General features: G+C 39.5%; 1 protein-coding gene across 32 annotated transcripts in view; it reads right to left on the bottom strand.

Annotated features, from left to right (window-relative positions):
• The window catches only part of ZMYM2 (zinc finger MYM-type containing 2), a 129,376-nt gene that overhangs the window by 84,630 nt on the left and 19,283 nt on the right, over positions 1-25,463 (bottom strand). For 17 of the 32 annotated variants that reach the window (XR_010150611.1, XR_010150616.1, XR_010150615.1 and 14 more), the window contains one exon: positions 8,261-9,117. Coding sequence is in view for 18 of the 32 variants with exons in the window: in XM_063792412.1 (XP_063648482.1) it covers positions 8,261-9,107 (847 nt within the window). In the remaining 14 variants the exon portion in view is untranslated. The remainder of the gene's footprint in view (positions 1-8,260; positions 9,118-25,463) is intronic. The other 15 variants (XR_010150619.1, XR_010150617.1, XR_010150621.1 and 12 more) reach the window with 1 other exon arrangement.

The following is a 25,463-nucleotide window of genomic DNA, read 5'->3' as shown; positions in this document are numbered from 1 at the left end:
CTAAAAAAGTTTATAATTATTTCCAAGACATATTTTAAGAACAGCTTTTCCATATATGTTTAGTTTCATGGCCTTTAAATGTAACACATAATCTCATAGAAAGAGTGTTACACAGAAATGATGGAATTAAACCAATGTATACAGGCATATCTCAGAAATATTTCTGGTTCAGTTCCAGATCACTGCAATAAAGCTAATACTGCAATAAAGCAAGACATGGGAATTTTTTTGGTTTCACAAAAAATGTTATGTTTACACTATAATGTAGTCTATTAAGTGTACAATAGTATTATATCTTTTTAAAATCTACATCTTAATTTAAAAATACTTTATTGCTAAAAAAACACTAATCATGTGAGCTTTCATCAAGTTGTAATCTTTCTGCTGGTGGAGGGCCCTGCCTCAATGCTGATAGCTGCTGACTGATCATGATGGTGGCTGCCAATTGGCTGTGGCAATTTCTTAAAATAAGACAACAATGATCTTTACCCCATCAATGAACTCTTCTGCTGTTTGACAGCAGTTTACCCACACTAGAGCTTCTTTCAAAATCAGAGTCAATCTTCTCAAACCCTGCAACTGCTTTATCAACTAAGTTTACGTAATACTCTAAATCCTTTGTTGTCATTTCAACAACATTCACAGTATCTTCACCAGGAATAGATTCATCTCAAGAAACCACTCTATTTGCTCAACCATAAAAAGCAACTCCTCATCTGTGCAAGTTTTATCACGAGATTGCAGCAATTCAATCTCATCTTCGGGCTCTACTTTTTTTTTTTTTTTTTCTTTTGAGACAGTCTCTCTCTGTAGCCCAGGCTGGAGAGCAGTGGAGCAGTCTTAGCCCACTGCAACCTCTACCTCCTGGGATCAAGCAATTCTCATGCCTCAGTCTCCCAAGCAGCTGGGATTACAGGTGTGTGCCACCACACCTAGCTGATTTTTATATTTTTAGTAAAGACAGGGTTTCACCATGTTGGCCAGGCTGGTCTTGAACTCCTGGCCTCAACCGATCCATTTGCCTCAGTCACCCAAAGTGCTGGGATTATAGGGATGAGCCTCCATGCCCAGCCTCATTCAGGTTCCACTACTAATTCTAGTTCTCATGCTATTTCCACCACATCTACAATTACTTCCTCCACTAAAGTCTTGAACCCTTCACCATCATTCATGAGGGTTGAAATCAACTTCTTCCAAACTCTGGTTAATAATGCTGTTTTGACCTTCTCCCATGAATTACAAATGTTCATAAGGGCACTGAGAATGGCAAATCCTTTCCAGAAGGCTTTTAATTTACTTTGCCTAGATCCATCAGAGGAATCACTATCTATGGCAGTTATAGCCTTACGAAATGTATTTCTTAAATAGTAAGACTTAAAAGTCAAAATTACTCCTTGATCCACAGGCTACAGAATGAATATTGTGGTAGCAGGTATGAAAACAACACTCATCTCCTTGTACATTTCCATCAGAGCTCTTGGATGACCAGGTGTGGGCAGTAATAGTTTAAAAGGAATCATTTCTGCTGAGCAAAAGGTCTCAACACTAGTTTAAACTATTCAGTAAACCATGCTGTAAACACACATGCTGTCATCGGGGCTTTGTTGTTCCACTGATAAAGCATAGGCAGAGTACATTTATCATCATTCTTAAGGACCCTACAATTTTCAGAATGGTAAATGAGTACTGGCTTCAACTTACAGTCACTAAGTATATTAACCTCTAACAAGAGAGCCATCAGTTGTTTTGTCTACACTGAAAATCCGTTGTTTCATGTTGCCACCTACATCAATTATCTTAGATCTTCTGGAGAACTTGTTACAACTTCTACGTCAGCACTTGCAGCTTCACCTTGCATGTTTATGTTATGGAGATGACTTATTTCCTTAAACCTCATGAACCAACCTTTACTAGCTTCAAACTTTTCGTTTCCTTCTCTCTCTCAGTTCTCTTAGCGCCTAACTCTGGATTAAGCTTTGGCTTAAGGAAATGTCATAGTTGGTTTGATCTTCTATCCAGACCACTTAAACTTTCTCCACATCAGCAATAAGGCTGTTTTGTGGCTGGACACGGTGGCTCACACTTATAATCCCAGCACTTTGGGGGTCTGAAGCAGGTGGATTGCTTGAGCAGTTTGAGAGCAGCCTGGGCAACATAGCGAAACCCTGTCTCCACAAAAAATATTTTTTAAAAATTAACCAGGCATGGTGGCACATTCTTATGGTCCTAGATACTCGGGAGGCTGAGATGGGAGGATCTCTTGAGCCTGTGAGGCAGAGGCTGCAGTGAGCCAAGTTCAAACCACTGCACTCCAGACTGGGTGAGAGTGAGACTCTGTCTCAAAAAAAGGCTATTTCACTTTGTTATCATTCCTGTGTTCACTGGAGTAGCAGTTTTAATTTCCTTCAAGAACTTTTCCTTTGCATTTACAATTTGGCTGTTTGGTTCAAGAGGCCTAGCTCTCAGCCTTTCTAGGCTTTTCAACATGCATTCCTCACTAAGCCTAAACAGGTCTAACTTTTGATTTAAAGCAAGAAATGTAAGGTTTTCTTTCACTTGAACACTTAGCAACCATTATAGGGTTATTAACTGACCTAATTTAAATATTGCTGTGTCTCAAGAAACAGGGAGGTCCAAGGAGAGGGAGAGTTAGAACACACACAACATTTATCAATTAGGTTCACTCTCATATGGGTATGGTTTGTGGCATCCAAAACAATTACAATAGTAACATCAAAGATCACTGATCACAGATCACCGTAACAGATATAATAATAATGAAAAGGTCTGAAATATTGTGAGAATTACCAAAATGTGAAACAGAGACACGAAGTGACCACATGATGTTGGAAGTGTGGCGCCAAAAGACTTACTCGGCTCAATGTTGCCACAAACCTTCAATTTGTGTAAAATGCAATTATCTGTGAAGTGCAATAAACAAAGTACTATAAAATGAGGTATGCCTGTACTGACCAATCCAATGTCAAATTCCTCTACCACTGCAAAGGTTCAGCACAGCACAGTACTGAGGTGTGGTAACTATTAATGCTAGAGGACATATTTTCTCTTTTGTGCTAAGCTTCTTTAGTGTTTAGTAGAAGTCTCCAGTTTGCTGCACTAGTTGCTGTTCTGCAGGCCTCCCATGGCACTACCAATACCATAACCTATCTTCATTTTGAAACTTTTCAGGTTACCACTTCTAATTTCTACTACTCTGGTCTCTCATAAATTTCCTTTTCCTTTCTAGTTTCTCCGTATTTTGAACTTCCATACATAAAAGCTGCCCTTCCACAGGAAAAAAATTATTTTCCTTGAGGTACAAAATACAACCAGAGCTTGGGAAAACTTCTTTACTACCAAAACTTTAAAAAGGATGATTTTTTGGTTCTGACCCATTCCATCAACCTAATGGTTTCGAGGGGCTATTCAGATTTTACCTGACTGTATTCATACCCCTTAGTTGGAAAAACAAAAACAAGAACACACCAAACTTATTAGAATAAAGAGTGCATTCTGGAATTCTGTTATTTAACTATCATCACAGTAACTGACCAGTTTCAATAAATGGGTAAAAATCTAATCAACGAGAAAGAAAGTCACTAGAAGAACTGGTAATTCCATCTTAAGAAAGGAAAAAAGGCCTCCAATCAAAAATTATGCTTGAACATATCTAAAAGAAACAGCTCTTGCCCACATAAATAGTGGCTCCTCAGGGTGTTCTATTTTGTAGGCTTGTCACTTGAATACATAGTTAAAAGAGCCTATCAAAACTTAAGGGCATCTATTGCCTTGACACTGAAAAAAATGGTGCTTCTCTATTTTCAATTTACATTTGCCCTAGTTTTACATTTTTATTTCCTCCAACATCAAAAAAATTTTTTAGGAATAGAAAAGGCCTAATCATTTTGTCTAAACCTTCAATTTCATACAAGGGATTTCATGAAAGGATAGCTGTTAAATTTTCCCAATTAACAATTAGTCCAAGAACCAATATAAATAGCCAAGATTTTATAGCTCTTCATCCATTATTCTCTATTACAAATAAAATCAGCATATAAATGCAAGACCCAATTCATATGTCTCTTTGTGTACAGTTTTTCTGATGACGAGTTTACAGAGTTTGAGTAAACAGGAACACAATTCTTATGTTACGGTCTCTTTGATCCAGCAATATTCCTAAAGAAGTAAGTATCCCAAGATGTATACACAAGAATATTCTTAAAAATAATTATCTAAGTAGGAAAAACTGGAACCAAGCTAAATACAAAATAGACAAATTTCACACACATATATTGACATGAACAAAATTTCAAGATCTACTGCTAGGTATTAAAAGGAATGGCAGGAATGGTTGCAAAACTGTACCTATGCTATGATCTCAGGTTAGAATTACATGTACTATTAATTAATTGATTCTCAGCGGTAAGACAACATTATTTTCTTTATATTTTTACATATAAGAAAGAAAAAATAGCTATTTTAAAACTAATTTGAGCACATTTAAGCGGCAAGGTTACAATGAAAGACTAACATACAGTTCATGACAGTATAAATTGCTAAGAGCTTTCTAAAAAGCATTATTACAATGTATTTCTGTAAGTTAAAAATGCTCATACAAACTCACACATACACCCACACACACATACACACACTTCTACCTACCTATAAGGAGTTTTAGAAGTAACAAGAAATTTCAAAACTGAGTAAAAAAGAGCATATTTATTTTAACACTACTATATACCAGGTATGTATTTTTAAACCAAAAATCGTTAGGGGCATGGGAGTAATCATAATATTTAGCCCAGTAACTTCACTTGTAGGAATATACTCTAAGGAAATAATCAGGAATGTGAACAAATATTTCATCATAGACCTACAACAGCAAAATATGGGAAACAATGTAAAAGCCAAATATGGGAATGTTACATCAATACCCATTGTGTATCCATTAAAACTTATATAAATAGTTAATGGTATGAGAAAATGCAGTGGAGGAAAAAACAGACAACAAAACTACACAGATCTGCATTTCCACTAGGTTAACAAAATACAAAAAAAGACTAAAAGACAACCACCCAAAGCATTGATAGTGGTCATCTTTACTCAGGAGGACTATGATTGGGTCTCACTGTGTTGCGCAGGCTGGTGTGTGCTGGCTATTAACACGCACCAGCACAGAGCACTACAGTCTCCAACTCCCAGCCTCAAGGGATCCTCATATCTCAACAGCTCCACACCCCACACCTTCATGCTCAGCTTTCTTTATTTTTTTTTAGACAATGTCTCACTCTGCTGCCTGGGCTAGAGTGTAGTGGCACAATCATAGCTCACTGCAGCCTTGATCTCCCAGACTTAAAACAACCTTCCAGCTTCAGCCTCCCAAGTAGCTGAGGCTACAGGTGTGCACCACCATGCCTGGCTAGTTTTGTTTTGTTTTGTTTTGTTTTGTTTTTTGAGACAGAGTCTCACTCTGTCGCCCAGGCTGGAGTGCAGTGGTGCAATCTCTGCTCACTGCAACCTCCGCCTCCCAGGTTCAACAAATTATCGTGCCTCAGCCTCCCGAGCAGCTGGCATGCACCACCATGCCCCACTAATTTTTGTATTTTAGTTGAGATGGGGTTTCACCATGTTGGCCAGGCTGGTCTCAAACTCCTGACCTCAGATGATCCGTCCACCTTGGCCTCCCAAAATGCTGAGATTACAGGCTTGAGCCACCGCAACCAGCCCTGGCTAGTTTTTTTTTTAATCTTTAGTAGAGACAAGGTCTTGCTCTGTTGCCCAGAGGCTGGTCTGAAACTCCTGAGCTCAAGTGATCCTCCTGCCTTGGTCTCCCAAAGTGCTGGGATGACAGGCATGAGCCACCATGCTTGGCACCAGCTCTTGTTTTAAATTATAGATTTTCTAAGCAGTCTTCAATAATCAGACATTACTCGACAAATAAGAAAAATAACTAGCAATTCATATAGCATTCTACATTGCCTAGATTTTAGTTACTTCACATTATTCTCCACAATCCCTAGGATAATGAGCCTAAAATGATGACAGAATGGGTCAGAGAGAGGCATGTGAGAGAGAAACGCCGATAGACACACACACACATAGAGGAATTGGGGGAGAGGTTAAAGAGAGAGAGAGACATCAACAGACATGTCATGAAAAAGTCACAGAGTTCGTTTTGTTTTTGAGACAGGGTCTCACTTAGTCACCCAGGCTGGAATACAGTGGTGCAATCCCGGCTCACTGCAACCTCTGCCTATGGGGCTCAAGGAATCCTCCCACCTCAGCCTCCCAAGTAGCTGGGACCACAGGTGTGCACCACCATGCCTAGCTAACTTTTCATATTTTCAGTATTTTGTATTTTTTCACCATGTTGTCCAGGCTGGCACAGAGTTCTTATCACTTCCATATTTTAAAGTTTTCACAGAACAAGGCTGCTCACAGAAAACAATTTCAAATAGTCAAGAAAACTATCAACCTTCAAAAAAAAAAAAAAAAAAAAGGTGGGGGGGCTGGGTACAGTGGCTCACACCTGTAATCCCAGAACTTTGAGAGGCCAAGGCAGATGGATCACTTGAGGCCACGAGTTCAAGACCAATCTGGCCAACATGGTGAAACCCCGTCTCTACTAAAAATACAAAAATTAGCTGGGTATGGTGGCACACATTTATAATTCCAGCTACTAGGGAGGCAGAGGCTGCAGTCAGCCGAGATTGCACCACTGCACTCCAGCCTGGGCGATACAGCAAGACTCTGTCAATAAACAAATAAATAAGAAAAAAAAGTATTGCTTATTTATGCCCTTGAAAAATAAAAATAATTTTTAAAAATTTTTTAGTAGTAAAATGCTAACTAAAAGCTAAAGATACGTGGTCAAAAATAAACACGGCATTATCAAGTTGTAGACATTAAATATATACAGCCTTTTGCATGTCAATCATAACTTAAAAGTAGTTTTAGAAAAGAAAAAAAGGATGATATGTTTGGCTTTCTTCAAATGTGAGAAAAATAAAACCTTAGCCAACTCTTAATAAAAAATAAAATGGCTGGGCATGGTGGCTCATACCTAGAATCCCAGTACTTTAGGAGGCCAAGGCAGAAGGAATGTTTGAGCCCAGGAGTCTAAGACCAGCCTGGGCAACACAGTAAGACTCCGTCTCTACAAATAATTTTTTTTTTTTTTTAATTTAGCCAGGCATGGTGGCTCACGCCTGTGGTCCCAGCTACTCTGGAGGCTGCGATGGAAGGATCACCTGAGCTCAAGAAGTCGAGGTTGCAGTGAGCTGAGATTGTGCCACTCTACTCCACTCTGGGCGACAGAGAGAGACCCTGTCCCAAAAAATTAATTAATTAAATTAAATAAGCACAGGGAAAGTAGAAATAAATCTAAATGCGGCCAGGTGCAGTGACTCACGCCTGTAATCCCAGCATTTTGGGAGGCTGAGGTGGGCAGATCACCTGAGGTCAGGAGTTTGAGACCAGCCTGGCCTGGCCAACATGATAAAACCCCATACAAAATACAAAAATTAGCCATGCGTGGTGGTGGATGCCTATAATCCCAGCTGCTTGAAAGGCTGAGGGAGGAGAATCGCTTGAACACAGGAGGCGGAGATTGCAGTGAGCCAAGATCGCGCCACTGCACTCCAGCCTGGGTGACAGAGCAAGACTCCATCTCAAAAAAAAATCTAAATGCAACTACTGTACAATATTACACTGTTCTTTAAGTGTGCTATTATATTAATCTTTTGGTTCTCTAACTTACATACTAAAACACTAGTAAAAATTCTATTAGCAAAAAGTAATGCATGACAAACAAGATATTAAATTATCACACTTCATTCTTTTGTTTGTTTTGCTTTTTAAATTTAGAGATGGCGTCTCGCTATGTGGCCTAGACTGGTCTCGAACTCCTGGGCTCAAGCAATCCACCCACCTTGGCCTCCCAAAGTGCTGGGATTACAGGTGTGAGCCGCCGTGCCCGGCCAAATTATCAGACTTTGGTGATGAATGTAAAGAGTATTTTTTTCTTAAATCCTTTAAATATAAAATTACTTTATGATTAACTTTTTAGTAATCCACAGAAAAATACTATACATGGTTTTACAATTCTTATTAAAATTCCAAACTTAAGATAAAATTCAATATAATTCACATATTTCACATGATCAAACTAAACAAGGTAATACCAGTTACTACAATGAAAAAAGCAGGAGCCAGAAATTTAAATTCATTTACATGAAGTAGAGTATCTCTTACTGCTTACCAGGATTATGATGAGTTGCAGATTCTCCATTCTGAAAAACGTCTCCTGCCACATTCATTCTACCAGGATTAAAAGGTCCTACTCCAGTCTTGGTCTGTGAAGTTAAAGATGGGGTGTATGTTTGTATATTAACACCAAAATTACTTGACTGCAGTCCGTTAGAGACATCTCCCAAGTTGGTATTCTGCAGTGATGTTACATGTGTAATCATTAAGTTCATATCTCGCCCGTCAGTATTTTCTAATTGGCCATCATTCACAGAGCTTACACCTGTTTCTAAAGTTGTAACATTAGCAATCTGAATTTCAGAGTCTGGTTCTGTGGTGATACCACTATTACCCATTCCTGCATTTACCTTACTTCTTGAAAAACTGGAAGTGGAGAAATCCACATCATTGGTTCTGTTTTTAGTCTCAGGAGGTCTTCGTTCAATAAAATTGGAGGAATTTTTCTCTTGCCCTTGATTTGTTTCCATGTCCTCTTCATCATCAATGACAATTGTCTCACTTACACTTCCCTTCTGAGATGCCAACTCTTTTGAGGAAGGAGTAATTTTGGAATCATTTCCTTGTAGTTCTTCATTTTTTGATGATGTAAATGTTATGGTTCTTTGATCAGCTACCACTGGTACAGAAGGTGGGGGAGGTTGTACAGGTTCGATAAAAACAACATCATCATCATCTTCCACTGACGAGTTCTGAAACTTATTAGATCTAGACACTAAAGGATTAGCTGGACCACTAAATGAGTTTCCTACATTCGTGAGACTAGTTGCCATGGCCGTACTCCCTAATAAAACAGGAGTCTGATCAGTCAATTCTAATCCTCCCACTGAACTCGTGTCCATGCCAAAGAACCTGTTAGGAAAATAGAAAAAAGAATTAAAATGTCAGTATGACTTTTTATGTTACTCTAACTGAAACTATTGATTTAAAGGGTACTTTTATTTTATTTTTATTCTAAATGAAGTGATTCTTGTCTAACATTCAGGAAAATATGTGATATCCATTCATTAATCATTTCATATAGTTTACATGTTAACTTTTGCAGGATAACAAGGAAGGCAATTATCCAATTTTTATTGGATAATTAATCATATGCAATATATTCATGGTAATCATATGCAATATATTCCTACCACCACCACCACCTCCTTTCAGGGGTACACTATTTACTCCATAAAATTTATCACTAAAAATATGGATAAATCCTCCCACACATCTGAACAGGAAAAAATAAAATAAAAATCTGAAAAAAAATAATTACTTCATTATACACTTATCCCATTTATTCACTGTATCATATAAAGTCACATGCTATAATCCTTTCCCTTACCTCATCTTTTTTGGGGGGTGGGGAAGGACAGGGTCTCATTCTGTCACCCTGGCTGGAGTGCAGCGTTGTGATCATGGCTCACTACAGCCTTGACCTCCCAGGTTAAGGCGATCCTCCCACCTCCAAGTAGCTGGACTACAGGCCATCGCCACCACACCTGGCTAATTTATTTATTTATTTATTTTGGTAGAGACGAGGTCTCACTATGTTGCCCTGGCTGGTCTCAAAATTCCTAGGCTCAAGAGATCCCCTGAACTCGGCCTCAGCCTCCCAAAGTGCTGGGATTACAGGCATGGGCCATTGTGCCTGGCCATCTCATCTTTTTTTAACCCAATTTTCTCATATTCTCTGGCTCCCATTAATTGTACAATTAAATCTTTCTGAAAATTTTAATCTTTTTTGACCCTATCCAGAAAGCATAAATTCTTTTTTTTGCCAGGCACTATGCTGTGTGCTTTATATTCCAGTAGCAGGCTGAATAAAGGTCACCAAAGATATCAGGTCCCCATTCCTGGAACCTACAAATGTTAACCTTACATGGAAAAAGAGACTTTGCAGATATGATTAATGTTAAGGATTTTCAAGTGAGATTATATGGGATTACCTGGGTGGGTCACAAATGTACTCACAAGTACCCTTATAAAAGACATGCAGAGGGGGACTACAAGTAAAAGAGAAGGCAGTGTGACCATTGGGAGGCTGAGGTGGGCAGATCACTTGAGCCCAGGAGTTTGAGACCAGCCTGGGCAACATGACAAAACCCCATCTCTACAAAAAATACAAAAATTAGCCGGGCATGTTAGCACATGCCTGTAGTCCCAACTACTCAGGAGACTGAAGAGGAGAATCATCTGAGGCCGGGAGTTTGAGGCTGACGTCAGCCATGATTGTGCCCTTGCACTCCAGCCTGAGCTACAGAGTGAGAACCTGTCTCAAAATGGGAAAAAAAAAAAAAAAAAGAAAAAGAAAAAAGAAAAGAAAAGAAATTCTGGCTTACAGATGCTAACTCTCTTGCCCAAGTCACACAGCTAGGTTGAATACCCAGGTCTCTAAAACTCAAGAGTTCAAAACTCATCATTCTGCTATATTCAACTAATATTTTCTAAGCACCTCCTATATGCCAGGTTGTGCTGAAGTCAAAGAAAATAGCAGAGTTAAAAAGATAACCTCAGGCCAGACACAATGGCTCATACCTGTAATCCTAGCATTTTGGGAGGCTGAGGTGGGAGGACTGCTTGAGCCCAGGAGTTCGAGACCAGCCTGAGCAACATAACAAGACCTCAAATCTACTAAATACCAAAATTTAAAAATCAGCCAGTCATGGTGGCGCACATCTGTAGTCCTGGCTACTTAGGAGGCTGAGGCAGAAGGATCACTTGAGCCCAGGAGTTCGAGGTTGCAGTGAGCTACGATTGTGCCACTATATTCCAGCCTGGGCAACAGAGCAAACCCTGTCTCAAAAGAAAACACATACGTACACACACACACACACACACACAAAATACATACGTACACACACACACACACACACACACAGAAAATTTCTAGGACAAAGTTACTGAGCAAATGGAGATGAGACAGATCATGGGAGATGAGACAGATCACTAATTCTGAACAAGAACCATTTTGATCTCACAGATCAAACTTGGGGGGCAAAATGCAAGGGGAACCAACTAGAAGAGGTAAAACTGAAGGGCAAGTATAGACTATAGATTAAATTGTAGATAGGATGAATAGGAAGTTGAAGTGGCTTATATACAGTGGTTTGGTCTAATTTTCATAGTGTATTATCTGAAAAGATGAGGAGATACTGGCTATATAGTTCTTAAAGACTGGTTTAAAAACACTTCATTTAAAGAGCCCCTGAAAGGATAAAAAAGACTAATATGTATTGCTTTGATTTACAGATGACAGTGGTAGAGGCATTTTTCACTGTACGTCTTGTAGCATTTTCTTAATTTTGGGCCATGTGATTTATCACTTTTTTTTAAACTAAATTTAAAAACTTTTAAACAGAATAACAGAAGGTGAAGAGATAACTAGTTTGGTGATCAGAGAACATCTCTTTAAGCAAGTGACATTTACACTGAAATATGAAATGATAAGATTCAGCTGTGAGAAAACTGGGGACAGGATATTCCAGGCAAAGAAAACAGCTTCTGCAAAGCCTAGAGGGAATGAAGTTGGCCAATCCAAGCAGCAGAATAAAGCCAATGTGGCAGATCAAAGTAGGAAGCAAAGAGGAGGATAAAATGAGACAAACAGGCAGAGAATAACACATCAAGGCCAACTAGCTAATTCATTAATTACATTTAACAGATTTACAGAGCACCTAGTATGCACAAGATACTTTCTAGGCACATGGGAAAAATCAGTAATCAAAACAGGTAAACAGCCCTGCCTAAGCTTAGAAAGCATTAATTCTAACTAAAGGTGAAAGTTTGGATTTTACTGGAACAGGAAACATTGCCATGTTTCCAGCAAAGAGGTGATACAATCTCAGGTTTTAAATAGATCACTGTGGCTGCTATGTGGGAACAAGAGGGAAAAACTGGAAGCAAAGAAACAAACTAGATGGCCATTGAAATGGTCCAAGTGAGAGATGACAGTGGCTGAAAAAGGGTGGTGATGGGAGATGAGAAAAAAGTGAACAGATTAGGGTATTTTAAAAGCAAGATCTCTTACTGACATGAAAAAAAATCTACAAGGTATACTGATGACTTTTAAAAGTTACAGAACACTCATGGAGATAGAGTAGAAGGATGCTTAGCAAAGGCTGAGAAGGGTAGTGGCGAGGTGGGGGTTAATGGGCACAAAAAAACAGAATAAGACCTATTATTTGATAGCACAACAGGGTGACTATAGTCAATAATAATCTAATTGTACATTTTAAAATAAGAGTATAACTGGATTATTTGCAACACAAAGGATAAATAGTTGAAGGGATATTCCATTCTCCATGATGTGATTATCACACAATGCATGCCTGTATCAGAACATCTCATGTAGACGGGCAGAGGCTGAGGCAGGCAGATCACTTGAGGTCTGGAGTTAGAGACCAGTCTGGCCTATATGGTGAAACCCCATCTCTACTAAAAATACAAAAATTAGCTGGGCATGGTAGCATGCACCTGTAATTCCAGCTACTCAGGAGGCTGAGGCACGAAAATCGCTTGAACCTGGGACATGGAGGCTGCAGGGAGCAGAGACTGCACCACTGCACTCCAGCCTGGGTGATGGGGTGAGACTCTGTCTCAAAAAGAAAACAAAAACAATCTCATGTAACTCATAAATACACCTACAGTGTACCCACAAAAACACCTACAAAGTACCCACAAAAATTAAAAATTAAAAAGTTATAGAACACAAAGAAAATTACTACTGTGATGTTATGCATATCCCAAAAACCTATATATACGATATTTTCCCTGAAGTATATATATTTGTACATAAATTCATGGGGGGAAAAAAACTCTTGAGAGGATCACATCATACTGACAGAAGTAGTTTGCTAGGAAGGGCAGAAGTTTACGCAGGGGAGGGTGAGTGGTCAACCAGATGCACTTTGGATTCTGCTTTAATCTAGAGTTTCATGCAGCTAAGCATCTGACTGAATGAAGGAAGGAAAAGGAGTCATCTTAGCGGAAGATGATATACAGTTGACAAAATTCTAGTCAAAGATGCAATCTCCAGATACAAAAAGAGATGCAGAATAAGCACTTTTCACAGACATCAAATATGGGTATACTAACTTTTTAATGAATCATTAATTTGTCTTTTCTTTTTTTTTGAGATGGAGTCTCTGTCACCCAGGCTGGAATGCAGTGGCGCAATCGATCTTGCTCGCCGCAACCTCCACCTCCTGGGTTCAAGCACTTCTCCTGCCTCAGCCTCCTGAGTAGCTGAGACCATAGGCATGCGCCACCACGCCCAGCTAATTTTTTGTGTTTTTAGTAGAGACGGGGTTTCACCACGTTGGCCAGGATGGTCTCGATCTCTTGACCTCGTGATCCACCCGCCTCAGCCTCCCAAAGTGCTGGAATTACAGGCGTGAGCCACCATGCCCGGCCGTAACTCGTCTTTTCACTGAATCTCTAAGACCTAACACAATGCTTGAGCACAGAGTAGACAATTGTCCCAAATATTTGAGGAAAGATCAGAAACCAAAGCCAATTATGTTCACTTTAACTATCAAAGTTATTTTTAAGTAACAGCATTATTTAATTATCCAAGTATACACTCTAGCCCTTTAGTTTATATATGCTGTATTATTCTCTGACCATAAACCAAGTTCTAGTGTCAGAAGAGCACTGTTCTACCACTCAACAAAGTAAGAAAATGAAATATTTTCAAAAACATACAGTATTTTACAGAATACCAAGGTCTTATTTTATTCTCACGTAACTGTGACAACCCCTTTGAGTTAAAAGAAAACAGAATTTTTTTCTATAATAAAACAGCAGCTCACACATTAATTAAAACTGCCCAAGGTCCCAAGACAGTAAAGGATTCAAACACTATACACAGAGCTCGGTTTCAAAACCAGTCTCTATTTCTCTCAGAGAAAGAGCTGTGTGTCTATCTGCTGTCAGATGAAAGACATGCTGAGACTGGAAAATGGCAAAAGATACATTTATTACTGCTTTAAAGAAAATGGGCTGAGGGCAGTGGCTCACGCCTGTAATCCCAACACTTTGGGAGGCTGAGGCAAGAAGATTGAGCTCTGGAGTTCAAGCCCAGCCTGGACAACATGGTGAAACCCTGTCTCTACTAAAATACAAAAATTAGGCTGGGCACGGTGGCTCACGCCTGTAACCCTAGCACTTTGAGAGGCTGAGGCAGGCAGATTGTCTGAGCTCAGGAGTTCGAGACCAGCCTGGCCAACATGACAAAACCCCATCTTTCCTATATATACACACACACACACACACACAAGTAGCGGGGCGCCCGGGTGCGGTGCCTCACGCCTGTAATCCCAGCACTTTGGGAGGCCCAGGTGGGCAGATCACGAGGTCATGAGTTTGAGACCAGCCTGGCCAAAACAGTGAAACCCCATCTCTACCAAAAATACAAAAAATTAGCCAGGCGTGGTGACAGGCGCCTTTAATCCCAGCTACTCGGGAGGCTGAGGCAGGAGAATCGCTTGAACCAAGGAGGTGGATTCTGCCGTGAGCCGAGATTGCGCCACTGCACTCCAGCCTGGGCGACGGTGAGAGACTCTGTCTCAAGAAAAAAAACATAAGAGCTGCATTGTTTATTTACATTATTAATATTTAATTTCATTTTGCTTAATAGCTGTGAATATTTAAATCCTGACCTCTACCATTTTCTTGCTGTGGTTTTAAGCAGCTTACTTAACTGCTGAGAATTTTTTTTTTTTTTTTTTTGAGATGGAGCCTTGCTCTCTTGCCCAGGCTGCAGGCTGGAGTGCAGTGGCACGATCACAGCTCACTGCAACCTCCACCTCCCAGGTTCAAGCAATTTTCCTGCCTCAGCCTCCTGAGTAGCTGGGATTACAGGCATGAGCCACCATGACCGGCTAATTTTTTTGTATTTTTAGTAGAGACGGGGTTTCACCATGTTGGCCAGACTGGTCTCGAACTCCTGACTTCAAGTGATCCACCTGCCTCGGCCTTCCAAAGTGCTGGGATTACAGGTGTGAGCCATCGTGCCCCGCTGAGGATTTTTTTTTAATCTGTGCAATTGATATAATAATGATTCTACTTTAAGGGGCTGCTATAGTGTTTGACATGAATATTTGGTCCATAATAACCATTAAAAGAATGTTAGTTATTACTGATGACAGTACTTGTATTTAAAAAATTTTAATTGAATTAGTTATGACAATTTTGAATGAAAATGTTATTCAGTATATTTCAATTTTTAAAACTTTCTGTAATAGAAATGTTAAATTTTTTTTTTAATTTATTTAAAAGTAACTAAAGGACTTATCTGAAACTTTCTCCTTAGTATGTCTTATTTTTGCTATAAACAAGCTTTCCTTATTAAGGAACTGCCTTAGAGTAATGATGTTTATATTTTAATTTCTGAAATGTCTTAGGATATGAAGTAGTAATTTATAGGTCTTTGGGTAAAGTAAATAATCGCCCCTCTTTTTTTTGTTGTTTTTGTTTGTTTTTTCTGAGATGGCGATCTTTCTATGTTGCCCATGCTGGACTCCTGGGCTCAAGTGATCCTCCTGCCTGTGTAGCTAGGACTATAGGTGTGTGCTAGGTTAAGCTTTTAAACAGAATTATCCCTTTTTTTTGTTTGTTTGTTTTGTTTGTTTGTTTGTTTAAGAGTCTGGCTCTATTGCCTAGGCTGGAGAGCAGTGGTGCGATCTAGGCTCACTGCAACACTGCAACCTCCAACTCCTGGACTCAACGGATCCTCCTGTCTCAGACTCCTGAGTAACTGGCACCACAGGCACACGCCACACGCCAGGCTGATTTTTTTGTATTTTTTTGCAGAGACAGGGTTTCGCCATGTTGCCCTGACCTGGTCTCGAACTCCCAAGCTCAAGCAACCTGCCTGCCTCAACCTCCTGAGTAGCTGGGATTTATAGGCGCATGTTATCACACCCGGCTTTTTTACTTATTTATTTATTCATTTTTGAGACAGAGTCTCACTCTGTTGCCCAGGCTGTAGTGCAGTGGTGCAATCTCAGTTCACTGCAACCTCCACCTCCAGGGTTCAAGTAATTCTTGTGCCTCAGCCTCCCGAGTAGCTGGGACTACAGGCACGTGCCACCACGCCCGGCCAAATTTTTTTTTTTTTTTTTTTTTTTTTTTTGAGACCAAGTCTCACCCTGTCGCCCAGGCTGGAGTGCCGTGGCATGATCTCGGCTCACTGCAACCTCTGTCTCCTGGATTCAAGCAATTCTCTGCCTCAGCCTCCTGAGTAGCTGGGATTACAGGCGCCACTGTGCCTGGCCACAGCTCTTATTTTTTAAAAAAAAAACACAACCATTCAATAAAATAACCAAATCAATATTCAAAATACACAAGCTTCAAAAGAAACAGCAAGCCCAAAGTACCAACCTACAATGGGATTTAAAAAACAATGAATGGGGCCAGGCATGGTAGCTCACACCTGTGATCCCAGTACTTTAGGAGACAGAGGCAGGCAGATCACTTGTGTCTAGGAGTTAGAGACCAACCCTGGTGACTCAGTGAAATCCTGACTCTACAAAAAATACAAAAATTAGCTGGGCATGGTGGTGCACATCTGTAGTCCCAGCTACTTCGGGGGCTGAGGTGGGAGGATCGCTTGAGCCAGGGAAGCAGAGGTTGCTGTAAGCAGAGATCATGCCACTACACTCCGGCCTGGGCAACAGAGTGAAACCCCGTCTCAACAACAACAAAAAACACAATGAAGCTGAATTTGCGGTTAACATTCACTTGTCATAAGGGAAGTACCTGATCAACATAATGATTTTCACAGAAATGAGATAACAGCTCAGCCCAAATCTACAGATGTTATAAAATGTGTAGGCTTTTAATATATAAGTTATTTGGCTCCTTTGTTTTGGCATACTTAAAACAGAAGAAAACCACTTCTGGGGCAGAAAAGCTAGAACTGATATCACAGTTCCCTCTGGTGGCGGCTATGTGTCAATTCGGTCTCCTTAGAAGAAAATAGTGTAGCCTAAAATAGGTCTTTCTTTACCACAGTTAGATCCCTGCAGCAATCTACTTCTCGAAACAGAATAACCATTCAACTATGACAGCTATCTTAAAATCATAGACTGTAAATAATATTGGTCACTTCTACATATCATAGAAATAATGTTTCAACCAGAAAACATCTACTTAGTCCTTTAAAGAAAGACAATCCAATTAGAAGTTGACCACTTCTCCATTATCAAAGTAAAATCTACTCCATGTAGCCGCCACTCTTCTACCTCCAGTCAATTCTAACTATTTAAGACTAAACAACTTATCTGAGTTTCCATTTTACTACAGTAAATGGTATAAAAATAGTTCACATGGCTTTTCTTCTAATTCAAAGGTATAACTGGATGTGAAAACCACTTAGCACACTCCTAAATACTTACCTAACTCCTAAACAATTACCAGACAACTGGTGCTTGTACCTCAGAATTTCAGTAAGTTTCCAATTAATTTTTAAGCTGCCTTGTGATACTCCACATTATAAATCATAAATGCTTTCAGTTCTATTTGGTCTTTATTTTGATTCAGTGAGAATTAATTAACACAACAGTTGATGTTGTCATGAAAAAACAATGAAAAGGTAATAGTTAAAATATAAATATTCATATATTTGTATCAAGAAAATATTAGTGCTTGCTGAAAAAGGCTGAACCTTCAAAAAAAATCACAAAGAAAGCACTTCAAAGTGCTTCAACAAAAGTATTCATCATCTTCTCCCTTACAAGCCTATCTAAACGCTTTCTAAGTATCGTTAAAGAATTACAAAGAAAGCTAAGGTGAACTCTTTTTTACAGCAAAGAGTATTATAAGTCAGTATGTATTCATGGCACTTATAATAGTTCTGAGTTAATGTGACAGATTTAAAATGTTAAGAATAAAAATTCCTGGCCAGGCACAGTGGCTCACGCCTGTAATCCCAGCACTTTAGGAGGCCATGGCGGGCAGATCTCTTGAGCCCGCAGTTGGAGACCAGCCTGGGCAACATGGAGAAACCCCAACTCTACAAAAAATAGGAAAATTAGATGGGCATAGTGATGCACGCCTGTGGTCCCAGCTACTTATGGGACTGAGGCGGGAGGATCACTTGAGCCCAGGAGGTCAAGGCTGCAGTGAGCTAAGATTGCACCACTGCACACTAGCCTGGGCAAGAGAGCGAGACTCTATCTCAAAAAAGAAAAAAATAATAAAATAGGAAGAAGGAATTATAGGAAGAAAGAATTATTAAAAGCATTATCATTAAAGTCAAGAATAAGACAAGAACATTCTTCTACTATTACCATATAGCACTGTTATAGAAGTAACAGCCAATGTGATTACACAAAAAAGAAATGAAGAAATATAAAAACGTGAGGCCGGGCACGGTGGCTCATGCCTGTAATCCCAGCACTTTGGGAGGCCGAGGGAGGTGGATCATCTGAGGTCAGGAGTTTGAGACCAGCCTGGCCAACACGGCAAAACCCCATCTCTACTAAAAATACAAAAATTAGCCGTGCCATGATAGCACACGCCTGTAATTCCAGCTACTCCGGAGGCTGAGGCAGGAGAATTGCTTGAATGTGGGAGGCAAAGGTTGCAGTGAGCCAAGATTGTGCCACTGCACTCCAACCTGGGCAACAGAATGAGACTCCGTCTCAAAAAAAAAAAAGTGATAGTGGGGAAAATATTATATACAAATTATACAATTCTTTACCCCCAAAGACCCGGAAGATTTACCTGAAAAAATATTATAGACAGTGAGTTTATAAAGTAAAATAATTGTATCTACATAACAAATTAATATGTAGAAATCAGTCAACTGAACGGCCATAAAATTCTGCTTCCATCCAAAGGTCAACTAAACCTACAATAAGGGTTTTTTTTAAAAAAATGACAAACCTACAAGGAAGGGAAGATAGGAGAGAATTCAAGTGCACTAAAATTTTGGAAGAGGGAAGGCAGATAAGCATGGATTAGTTGTATCTGACTTAGCAGGCCTGAAAAAGTAAACACTGAATCCACAGGAAGCAAAGTTTTGAAATGAACAAATTACAAATGAAACTGCAGTTAACATTCACTTGTCAAGGTAGGAAGTATCTTCATCAACATAACAATTTGCAGAGGAATGAGGCAACAGTTCAAAATAGAATACTCAACAGGTTCAGGAACCACTGAAAGTAATGGCAAAAACTGCAATTACTTTTGCACCAACCTAATAGCAGCATCTCTTCTCCAAAGGGGATGATGTACTTAGGGCAGCTAATGTTTGGGAGGCCGAGGCAGGTAGATCACTTTAGGTCAGGAGTTCGAGACCAGCCTGGCCAAGATGGTGAAACCCCATCTCTACTAAAAATACAAGAATTAGCCAGGCATGGTGGCGCACACCTGTAATCTCGGCTACTCAGGAGGCTGAGGCGTAAGAATCACCTGAACCTGGGAGGCAGAGGTAACAGTGAGCCAAGATCAGGCCACTGCACTCCAGTCTAAGTGACAGAGCGAGACTCTGTCTCCAAAAAAAAAAAAAAAAGACAGCTAATAGACAACTCAGTGAAAACTACTGAAAAGCAATTAGAAACCTACATTTCCTTTCCCATCCAAATAAATCCACAAGTTTAATCTTTGGAGAAAGTAAAAGATTGACTTTGGACAGGAAGATTTAAGGCACAGTTCAGGTGCAAGCCCTTTATTTCAGTTGAATCTGAGGTATAAAATAAACTGATACATACTCAGGACTGGTGCTGAGACCTAACCTCCACCTAAAACTGCAAGTCACACATCTCCCCATTCAGGAAATTGGAAGGCTCTTTCTGGAAACATGATTTCATAAAAAGATACCCAAGAATGGAGATTTCCCAACAAACATCCACCCAGATCATCCCTTAATGAAGTGTGACATCAACAGTGTACTGTGACCCTCAACGGCTTAGAGTGTCCACACAGCTTTTAGACATGCATTCTTAACCACGAACAGACAACCAAGGACTACCTGACAGCTGAGTAAAGATATGAAAGATATCTTCATGATGAAAACAAATGGGATGAAAAACTCAAGTTGGTAGAAACGGTAACTATCTAAGGGGAGAAAACATTTTAAGAAAATAATATATTCAGAGAGAAAAGAAAAGATATCCACAAAAATGAACAGAATGCTAGGAAAAAATTCGTATTTACAGGAGGAAAAAGGTACTTCTCCATGTTAAAAATATGAGTGCAGAAACTTAAAATCCAATAGATGAAAATACCATTTCCCACCTACTGAAACCAGGGCTCCTTGGAGAAATGGTATATTGCAGGTCAGAGGCAGGAAATGTGTAAGATTAGCCCAAAACACTTGCTTATAGTAGATAGCAAGAAAGCTACTGAAGACTAATGGAGTTAAAAGGACTCCAGAGCCAACATGAATAGGCTCCAACTGGCCAAAGATAGGACAATTTGAACATGAATAAAAATCACTGCAATTAATTAAAACACATCAAATATGTGGTTGGGGTTTGTTTTTTGTTTTTTTTGTTTGTTTGTTTTTTGTTTTTTCTGTTTTTTAGAGGCAGGGTCTCACTGGCAACCTAGGCTGGAATGCTATGGCATCATCATAGCTCACTGCAGCCTTGAACATCTGGACTCAAGTGATTCTCCCACCTCAGCCTCCTGAGAAGCTAGAGCTACAGGAATGTGCCGCCATGCCTAGCTAATTGTTTTATTTCTTGTAGAGATGAGGTCTCCCTATGTTGCTCAGGCCCTGAACTCCAGGAGTTCAGGAGTCTTGAACTCCTGGCCCTAAGTGATCTTCCCACCTCAGCCTCTCAAAGCACTGGGATTACAGGCATGAGCCACCATGCCCGGCCTCAAATATGCTTAAATCCGTGAATTCATCACGGTACTAATACCAACAAAAACAAACCTAATTCCAAAGCAAGATTCAATAACATAAAGATATCAATTTTCCCTAAATTATCTGCAAACTTACTTTGATCCCAATAAAAATACTAACAGAATTTTTAATTAGATAAACTGAATCTCAAATTTATATGAAAAAATAAGCAAGAACAGGAAAATTCCTTTTTTTTTTTTTTTTTTTTGAGATGGAGTCTCGCTCTGTCACCCAGGCTGGAGTGCAGTGACACAATCTTGGCTCACTGCAAACTTCACCTCCTGGGTTCAAGTGATTCTTGTCCCTCAGCCTCCCAAGTAGCTAGGATTACAGGCGCCTGCCACCATGCCCAGCTAACTTTTTGTATTTTTAGTAGAGACAGGGTTTCACCATGTTGGCCAGGCTGGTCTCCAACTCCTGACCTCAAGTGATCTGCCTGCCTTGGCGTCCCAAAGTGCTGGGATTATAAGCGTGAGCCATGACGCCCAGCCAAGAACAGGAAAATTCTAAAAAGAGATGAGTAACAGAAGCAACTAGCATATTATGAAGCTACAATAAATAAAACAGTGAGGTAGGGAATAAGAAAAGACGGACCAAACAGACAAAAAAAGTCTGAAATAGACCCAATATATCAAGGAATTTAGTATACAATGAAATTTCAATAGGGTATATAAATTTTTCAGAAAAGTAGTATAAAACAACTGGGAAGCAACTGAGAAATATTACTTTGAATTCTTGTCTCACACCGAAAGAAATTCCAACATAAAAATAAAAATTTGGGGAGCCACCTACCCCTCATCATACATAAACGTTAATACAAGATAAAGTCTTAAATTTAAAAATTATTTAATAAAAAATTTAATGTAAAAATAAATTACAAGAATACCGAACATTTATTTTTATAATTTTAAAGTTACAAGATCCTTGTAAATCTGACATAAAAAAAAAGATGAAATAACAAATTTTTAAAAAAGAAAAAATACAGATGAAGACAGAGACTTTAGGCGAAATGGTGTGGCAAGAAGTTCTAGGTATAAGTACTTCCACCCAAGCAACCATTGAGTGGGAAAAAATGATTGAAACCAACTACTTTGGATCTCTAGAACCTGACTGTACACCTAAAACAAATACAGGAGCAACCCAGGGAGAGGCTGGTGATCATTCATAAGTGAATAGTACAAACCAGCCACTATCCCTCATTCCTCATCCCAACTCAGCTTTGGGAATAGCATACTATGTTCTTGGCACAGCTGGCTGTACACAGGGCTGATAGGAACTTTTACCAAAATTTGGGATTGTGTGTTTGGGCTGGTCTGGAGCAGACACTTCCTTGGTTTCAGCCTTCTGGGCAGGAGCAGCTTTCCCTGTAGTATCTATCACAGATTTACTGAGACATGACCATTTTCTCTTTTCTCTGCAGACATTTAAGGAAATTTTTGTCAGGTCAGTACCTCACCACACAGATAATGGAAGAGAAACTCCAGTGCCTACAAACAAGAAACATAAACTGGGCAAAAAAAAAAAAAGAGTGCAGAAAAAGTCACGTGAACAGCTCTATCCCTCAACAAGTAAAAAATCTGTGATCTATAAAGACTGGGGGAATCAGATTTCCAAAGTTAACAAAACATTTGAAGAAACAATGGCTGAAAACTGCCCTAATATGATGATGATAAATATACATATCCAAGAAGCTCAACAAACTCCAAAAGCAGGATAAACTCAAAGATATCCATGTCAAGACACATTGTGGACCTCAAAGAGAGCAGAAATTTTGAAAGCAGCAAAAAAGAAGAGACTCATCTGGTTCAAGGAATCCTCATTAGATTATTTAGATTATCATTATCAGCATTTTTTCATCAGAAACTATAGAAGCCAGAAGTCAGTGGGATGACATATTTAAAGTGCTAACAGAAAGAGGGGGGTAAAAATCTGTCAGCCAAGAATTCTATATGCAGCAAAACATCCCTCCAAAAATAAGGTGAAACTAAGATATTTCCAAATAAGCAAAAGCAGAAAGAAGTTCATTTCCTGCAGACCTGCCCAACATGAAATGCTGAAGAGAGTTCTTCCAGCAAAAATGATAAAATACTGAAGAGTAACTCAACATGGTAAGAAGAAATAAAGAATATGAGTGAAGGTAACTAAAGAGATAACAGAAAAGTCAGCGGTAATGTACTTTAGGTTTATAATTAATTTTTTTATATGATATAAAAGATAAAGGCACAAAACAGTAATTTTAGGCTGGGAGCGGTGGCTCACACCTGTAATCCCAGCACTTTGGGAGGCCAAGGCAGGCAGATCACCTGAGGTCGGGAGTTTCAGACCAGCCTGACCAACATGAAGAAACCCCGTCTCTACTAAAAATACAAAAGTAGCTGGCGTGGTGGCACATGCCTGTAATCCCAGCTACTCGGCAGGCTGAGGCAGGAGAATCACTTGAACCCAGGAGGCGGAGGTTGTGGTGAGCCAAGATTGCACCATTGCACTCCAGCCTGGGCAACAAGAGCGAAACTTTGTCTCAAAAAAAAAACCCAAAAAACAGTAATTTTAAATTTATATTAATGAGCACACAATATATACAGATGTAATCTATGACAATAATATTACAAAGGAAGAGGACAGAGAAGTACAGCAGTAGAGTGTTTGTATACTTCTGAAACCAAGTTATTTGCAATATGTTATTATAAATTTAATCTTCTGTTTGGTGGTTCTATCCATTTTTGGAAGGGTATATGGCTATTTTAATCCCCAAGGTAACCATTTAAAAAATACTTTTAGGCTGGGTGCAGTGGCTCACACCTGTAATCCCAGAACTTTGGGAGGCCAAGGCGGGAGGATCACTAGGTCAGGAGTTCAAGACCATCCTGCCTGACTCGGTGAAACCCCGTCTCTACTAAAAATACAAAAACATTAGCCAGGCGTGGTGGTGGGCGCCTGTAGTCACAGCTGCTCAGGAGGCTGAGGCAGGATAATGGCATGAACCCAGGAGGCGGGGCTTGCTGTGAGCCGAGATTGTGCCACTGCACTCCAGCCTGGGCGACACAGCAAGACCCCGTCTCAAAAAAAAAAAAAAACTTTTAAAATATATAGAAAAGAAGGAAATCAAATGGTACACTAGAGAAAAATTTAACATAAAAAGCAATAATAGAAGAAATGGAAAGGGTTGGCTGGGCGCGGTGGCTCATGACTGTAATCCCAGCACTTTGGGAGGCTGAGGTGGGTGGACCACAAGGTCAGGAGATCGAGACCATCCTGGCTAACACAGTGAAACCCCGTCTCTACTAAGAATACAAAAAAATTAGCCAGACGTGGTGGCGGACGCCTGTAGTCCCAGCTACTGAGGAGGCTGAGGCAGGAGAATGGCGTGAACCCGGGAGGCAGAGCTTGCAGTGAGCCGAGATCGCGCCACTGCACTCCAGCCCGGGTGACAAAGAAAGACTCTGTCTCAAAAAAAAAAAAAAAAAAGAAATGGAAAGGAAAAAACATAAGACATGCAGAAAACAGCAAAATGGCAGAGGTAAATCCTTATGAAGACTTACCTTAGATATAAATAGATTAAATTATAATAAAAGATACACTGGCAGACTGAATTTTTTAAAACACGATCCATCTATATGCTGTCTACAAAAGATTCACTTTAGGGATGGGCACCATGGTTCGTGCCTGTAATCCCAACACTTTGGGAGCCGAAAGCAGCAGGATCACCTGAGCCCAGGAGTTTGAGACCAACCTAGGCAACAAAGTGAGATCCCATCTCAATTTAAAGAAAAAGAAAAAGATTCACTTCAGATACAAAGATACAGAATAGCTGAGTACTATTTTCTGTTAGGATAGAAAACCTAATATATGCAAATATTAACCAAATGAGAATTGGAGTGGCTATACTAATCAGAAATTAACTTTAAATCAAAAAAGGTTATAAGAGACAAAGGACATTATATATTGATGAAAGGTTCGTTCTAGCAAGAAGATACAGCAGTTCTAAACATATAGATACTTAACAACTAAGCATCAAAATATATTAAAGCAAAAATTACCAGAATTAAAAGGAGAGATAGACACAAAACTCTATGATAATAGCTGAAGACTTCATTATACCCTTCCAAAAATGGATAGAACGACCAAACGGAAAATCAGTAAGGAAATGGAAGGGGCTTAAACAACACTATAAACTACTCAGACCTAAAAGACATATACATACAATAGACTTCTAAAAGGAAGAAAATTCTGACACACGCTATAACATAGAACCATGAGGACATCATGCTACCTGAAAACAGCCAGTCACAAAAAGACAAATACTGCAGGATTCCACTTATGTGAAGTATCTAAAGTAGTCAAATTCATAAAC

This window comes from Pan troglodytes, chromosome 14, assembly GCF_028858775.2.
Source record: "Pan troglodytes isolate AG18354 chromosome 14, NHGRI_mPanTro3-v2.0_pri, whole genome shotgun sequence".
NCBI classification, from domain to species: domain Eukaryota; kingdom Metazoa; phylum Chordata; class Mammalia; order Primates; family Hominidae; genus Pan; species Pan troglodytes.
Note: the sequence above shows the minus strand (reverse complement) of the source record. Positions and strands in the feature narration are given on the sequence as shown.